This window comes from Topomyia yanbarensis, chromosome 2 (assembly GCF_030247195.1).
Source record: "Topomyia yanbarensis strain Yona2022 chromosome 2, ASM3024719v1, whole genome shotgun sequence".
Classification (NCBI taxonomy): domain Eukaryota; kingdom Metazoa; phylum Arthropoda; class Insecta; order Diptera; family Culicidae; genus Topomyia; species Topomyia yanbarensis.
The window spans coordinates 166,969,027-166,975,248 of NC_080671.1; the positions used below are offsets into that span (position 1 = coordinate 166,969,027).

At 40.4% G+C, this 6,222-nt stretch overlaps 1 protein-coding gene across 2 annotated transcripts; it reads left to right on the top strand.

Annotated features, from left to right (window-relative positions):
• The first annotated feature begins 441 nt into the window (after nucleotides 1-441).
• LOC131682034 (hepatocyte growth factor-regulated tyrosine kinase substrate) lies at nucleotides 442-4,731 on the top strand. 2 transcript variants are annotated; one of them, XM_058963200.1, is made up of 4 exons: nucleotides 442-634; nucleotides 724-808; nucleotides 879-1,143; nucleotides 2,086-4,731. In XM_058963200.1, the coding sequence occupies exons 1-4, from the start codon at nucleotides 601-603 to the stop codon at nucleotides 3,901-3,903; spliced, it is 2,202 nt and encodes a 733-aa protein (XP_058819183.1). In that variant the 5' UTR covers nucleotides 442-600; the 3' UTR covers nucleotides 3,904-4,731. The 2 variants fall into 2 exon arrangements, with proteins under 2 accessions (XP_058819183.1, XP_058819184.1); XM_058963201.1 differs by lacking the exons at nucleotides 442-634; nucleotides 724-808; nucleotides 879-1,143 and adding an exon at nucleotides 1,884-2,025.
• Nucleotides 4,732-6,222: the final 1,491 nt, after the last annotated feature.

Consider the following 6,222-nt stretch of genomic DNA (forward strand, 5'->3'; position numbering starts at 1 on the left):
GTGCTCATTTTGTCTAAAACTTTGAAGAAATTCAATATTCGTCGTAAGAGCTACTATTGCTGAAAAAAGCCTTATGTGCAGTGTCGTATGATTCTTAGACCCGAAAAAAAGACCTATATGTGAAAGGTCCTATAATCTCAAAAGGACGCATTCTAAATCGCTTAAAAACCACATTAGCACTAAACATTTCATGTTTTTAGAATTATGTACCCAAAGAGCATAGTCCTTAGACTATATTGGCATAATTGTTCCATCAAAACACATATTTGTTCTCTAATAAGGATTTGTTTTAGGTCCATGAATCTTCAGCCTCGTTTTTCTCAGTTCGAGCTCAATGTCACTTAGGACCTTTTGAATAAGTACTCTTGATATAAGAGTTTTCGTCCTTCACTGTTCACTCACACAATCACTCGTACAGTTAGAGTACCGAAACGTCAACTTCACACATTATCAGCTGAGTTGAAAATCTTTGTGCACGTCATTCGAGTTAAAAAGCTAGAATATTTAGCGAATTTTGTAGTATTTCTGCAGTTATTGGTCAATTTTGTATTTGAAATAGTTTTTCGCGAACAATCGCTAACTATTGCTAGTGAAATCAATATGTTTCGCTCGTCAAATTTCGATAAAAGCCTGGGTATGTAGTCCTGATCATTTTTGTTTTGCTTTTCTCATTACGTCGTATTTTTGCGTATAGCCAATTTCAAATATTCAATAAATTTCCAGAAAGTGCGACTAGCAACTTGATCCTGGAACCGGATTGGCAGTCGATAATGGTGATTTGTGATGCTATTCGTCAGGGCGACGCCACGTAAGATACCCTTGCTTTCATCGAATAGTTCAGATGATTCATTTCGTTTGCAATATCTTTCGTTCGCCAGGCCTAAATATGCTGTGCAGCAGTTGAAGAAGAAATTGTTCTCGGCCAATCCACATACTGCGCACTACGCCCTGCTGGTGCTGGAGAGTGTCGTGAAAAACTGCGGCTCGCCGATTCACGATGAGATCTCCAACAAGGCTAACTGTGAGATGTTTCAAAATCTTGTGAACAATACCCAGCACGAAGAGGTTCGCAATAAGATGTTGGAGCTGATCCAGGCCTGGGCTTTTGCTTTTCGGTCGACGTATAAGTACCGGTCGATTCGGGTAAGAATTTTATTTTCCATAAAATATCCCAATTCGCTTCAAGCGAATAGTTTTTAATAAGCGCAGGTCTGAGTTGCAAAATTGATAAAATATGAGGCTAAGTGAAACAATCCTGGTCTTGTGTGCAAATAGGAGCCTTTCTATAGTCTTTATTTGATGTAGTACAATACGTTAGCTTGAAAGTTCCGACTTCTTTGTTAAAATTTCTTATAACTATGAATTGTTTGAAAGCTGTATTTAAACATTAATGAACAACTTTAAACTTTCCTTGCCTCTCTGGTTTACTTTCGGATAATGTTTTAGCACATATCGAAAGACTGTGATTTTGACTAACTCATTATGTTGATATTGAAGGAATAAACGTAGAAGTGATCGTGTTATTGACGGAAGAGGACGGATTTTGGACTATATTTGAATAAGCTTACTACAAATGTTTATTGTTCAAAACCCTAACTCTTGCGAAATCTGAATATTGATCTTATTGATTTTCAGAACATCACGAATCGTGGGTTGCAGTCTATTAGAAAATCGCAAATAGTCGACACGAACTTTATCGCATTTTCGACATTATGAAAACGACTTGCTACAATCTAGTTCCGTTGAGTATTATTTGTTCTAAAAAGTTCCGTTTTTTTTATTAAATTCCGTCCAACATTGATTCTCATCGAACCTGGTCGCACTGCTAGATGATAATTTAATTATCAACTGTTCTGCTTGCAACGGTGATTTCGACTCTGTCGTCTGGCGGAATGTTTTAGTATTGAGTGGACACTTGAAGGCGTGACACAATATGTTCGCGATTAGCCTTCAGTTATAATTTGATTTGCCAATGAATCATTTTTTCAGACGTTTGTTTTACTTTGCAATCTTATCATTATGGGGGTGCTATTGAAATGATTAAATTGAAAAAGCAATTATTAACGAATTGTCGTTTCGTTCCAGGATACTATGAACATCTTAAAGAGCGAGGGTCATAAGTTTCCTGAGCTAAAGGAAGCGGATGCAATGTTCACGTCGGAGAATGCACCGGATTGGGCTGATGGAGACGTTTGTCATCGTTGTCGAGTGCAGTTTACGTTTACCCAGCGAAAGCATCACTGTCGCCACTGTGGTCAGGTGTTTTGTCAGCAGTGTTCATCAAAGACCAGCACCCTACCCAAGTTCGGTATCGAAAAAGAGGTCCGTGTGTGTGATGGATGTCATACTAATTTGCAGCGCCCAGTGCCAACGTTGACTAAAAAACCAACTGAGGAAGAAGATTTGCCGGCTGAATATTTAAGTAGTTCTCTGGCACAACAGGCGCAAGCTCCTGCTCGTAAAACTGAGGAAGAGTTACGTGAGGAAGAAGAGTTGCAACTTGCCTTGGCTTTGAGTCAATCGGAAGCGGAGACAAAGAAGACTTCGCAGACAAGAAGAACTTTCCACAAGTCACCCAGCCCGGAGCCGATAAAGATCCAGCGTAGTCCTAGTCCGGTCGAAGAAATTCCCACGGATCCGGAATTGGCAAGATATTTGAACAGGAACTACTGGGAACAACGTCAGGCAGCTGATTCACCAGCTTCACCATCAGCTCCGAGTCCCATGCCGAGTCCGATGCCAATCATAAACAATTTGCTGCTGACCAAGGTTGGGGGCGATGATGCTGAAATAAATGAATTCGCTCACATGATGAAAACACAGGTGGAGATTTTCGTTAACCGAATGAAATCTAACTCAAGCCGAGGCCGCAGCATTTCGACAGATAGTTCAGTGCAAACTTTATTCATGAATTTGACTTCGCTGCACTCGCGTTTGCTAACTCACATTAAAGATATGGACGACAAACGCATGTGGTATGAACATCTGCAGGATAAGTTGACTCAGATCAAAGATTCTCGGGCAGCGCTAGATGTGCTTCGACAGGAACACCAAGAAAAGCTGCGACGAATTGCTGAGGAACAGGAAAGACAGAAGCAGATGCAGATGGCACAGAAGTTGGAAATCATGCGAAAGAAAAAGCAAGAATATTTGCAATATCAACATCAGTTAGCTCTGCAGCGTATTCGAGAACAGGAACGAGAGATGCAAATGCGCCAGGAGCAACAAAAAGCTCAATATCGGATGGGAACTGCTTTTCCGTTTATGGGTCCTTCGACACCTGGGCAACCTCGAGGATCACCAGCGCATGTGAGTGTTGGAGGTTATCCGGGCTATGGCTATCAGCAAATGCCTGGAGGAGGAGCTCTTCCACACTATGGACCCCCAGGAATGCCACCCCAAATGGGACAACAATTATTTTCGCCACAACACGGACAACCGGGTGCTATTGGCGGACAATATATGGGCCCTGGTATGTCTCAAGGTCCTCCAGGAGCCGAGAATGTACCTAACTCGACACAACAGCAACCGGTTGGTCCCCCTGGACCTGTACCACAGCAACAAGGTCCACCTGGATCAATGATTCCACCGCCTGGTATGAATATTATGCCCGGACAGGGCGCGCCAATGATGGGTCCTCCGCCACAACAAGCACTGCCTTTGAATCAAGGTACTTTGCCCCCGGGAGCTCAAATGCCACCCCAGCAAGTAGTCCCAGATGCACAACAAGCACCGGTTCCGCAGCAGCAGCCACATCAACAACAACATCAACCACAGGCAACTGTTGGACCAGCACCTATTCCTCCTCCGGGGGGACCTGTTGCAGCACCGGTACCTGCTCCAGCAGTCGCAGCTCCAACTGCTCCCGAACCAGCGACGGCTGAATTAATTAGTTTTGATTGAACGCACTGAAAGATGACGGAAAATGCCGCAGAATGGTTTGATGGTTGATCCAGGATCGTTTGAAGACGTTTCATATTCTATATCACATGAGACTACAATATATTTGACCCATCAGATTATTCCGGTAATGCAATTTATTCAATAAGAACGTGTTATACATGAATACCTTATTGTGCATGAGGGCGGATGGCTTTTTGGAACGAAAGTGATCTTTAATCTCACAAATAACAGCAATGAAATTGAATTCGATCGAATCACAGCTATACCCTCGTAATGTAGAATAAGTTTCTATATATATTCCAGTTCACAGTGTTATAACCATTTAAAGCAATGATGCAATGATTTGAACAAATAAATAACATTTTCAGATATTAGGGACCATTCATTAATTAGGTCACGCAAAAATTTTCCCCACCTCCCAATCCCTCGTTTCACTAACTGTCGCGAATTTCTTTATTCTCTTTTAAGGTTGCACAGAGAATGCGCAAAATTCGCAAACGAAAAGAGCAGTTTTTTTTCCACACCGTATGTTAGATCTTCATAAAAATCAATCAGCGTGTGTAGAATGTTGTTACAGTACTGCTGATTGATTTTTATGAAGATCTGATATACGGTGTGGAAAAAAACTGCTTTTTTCGTTTGCGAATTTTGAGCATTCTCTGTGCAACCTTAACGTCACGATTTTTTTCTCAAGATATTTTACAACTTTTTACTTCATGGTGTGATATAATTTATGAATGGTCCTATCTGTGTAGTTCTTGTAGGTGTCGACCATATATTCAAACAGTGAAATTGTTACGCATTATATTCTCAATAAAATTACTCATATATGGTAGTTTCTATGAAAATATTGCCACGACAATTTCCAAAAACATTTATCTTACTACTCTGCCATATGTGTTTGTCATGCTGTTCAACCATGTCTCGGAAACAAGAAGCAACTGTGTGCTTCAGTTCCTTATTGTTGGAATAAAAAAGCCAATCAGACTTAGATCACTGGCATACAGCAGTGTTATCTACCGACATTTCGTCAGTCTAAAGAAATTCGTCGGACATTAAGGATTTTTATTTATATTTTCAGTTTTTCAAATATATGACGGAGTGCAAAGTCCCTCTAAACAAGGTCCTAGCATGCGTCAAAACTGTTAGTGGTAGTAGTGAACAGAGACAGCCTATAAAACGCGAGGGATTGCCCTTCCTATGATCATTCTCAGGGATAGACCGTTTCAACATCAAATTATGGTCTTGTCAAATTTTGGTCTTGTCAAACTGCAAATGACGTGAAAGCCCAAGATGGTACCAGATCAGGTATAGGCATACGTAAAGCGAGAGTTTCGGTTTTACGATTGGCAAGATCGACATTGTGTAAATACAGATTCACTTCCCAAAAAGAGGTTAATAAAAACGAAATTAATTAAAACAATGTTTTGAATGTAGAAACTAGTGCTTTCAACCTCTCAAAGCGTTTGTCACCAAAAATATTATTGAACACATATTCATACACCTTATACAGATTATCTTGAATCTGTTTTGCGTTTGTCAAATCTGCCACTCTTCTTATTATTATCCGGACACGCTCTTTTTCCCTTTGGGGCAGACCCTCGTAAAACGTGGTATTTCATCCATAGAAACTGTCACACATACGAGCACAGAGGCAGTTTTCGTTTTAACGCATGCTAGGATCTTCCTATATAAGGACTTTGGACGGAGTCTATTTACTTGCGGTTTTACTGCAATCTATGTTGTTGACTGCTGTCAAACTTTGGTCATCATCATTGAGATATCTGACGGTTAAAATACGCACACTCTGAGATCTCGCATTTTTATACTACCGCAATCCCCTTCTGGACTTAAGGGGAGAAGCGGTTTGGTTTCCTCCCAATTCGCCGTGGAAAGTATTTGTTTTCCTCCCAATTCAAACGTCAAAACGGTACAATACCAAACGCAGCTGGATATCTTGCCATCAAACCGGTGGAACCAAAAAGCAAAAAATTACCGCCTGAAAATTACTCAACCACCCTGTAACAATTTTTGAGTAATCAAAAGAGTGTACACACGTTATTAACCGTTACTGATCGGCGTATACATGTAGGCGCAAAAGTACTACGCATGCTGTAACGGAATGATTTTGAATACTAGTTAATTATTAACTATTATTCAAGTCGATTTTTAAGAAAAAATTGCTGGATTTTTGGTTTCAATAAATTCCAGCTTTCAATCAAGAATCGCCGGTTAGTCCGGTGAAATCTGCTTATTATTAGTATAAATAAACTACACTTGATTTAGTTCTACCGAATCTTAGTTTTTTTCGCAACTTTT

Excerpts from the sequence above, each read along its gene's own strand:
- LOC131682034 (XM_058963200.1), top strand. The coding sequence starts at position 601 with ATGTTTCGCTCGTCAAATTTCGATAAAAGCCTGG. Across the intron at positions 809-878 it reads ATTCGTCAGGGCGACGCCAC|GCCTAAATATGCTGTGCAGC; the intron begins GTAAGATACCCT and ends TTCGTTCGCCAG. Across the intron at positions 1,144-2,085 it reads ATAAGTACCGGTCGATTCGG|GATACTATGAACATCTTAAA; the intron begins GTAAGAATTTTA and ends GTTTCGTTCCAG.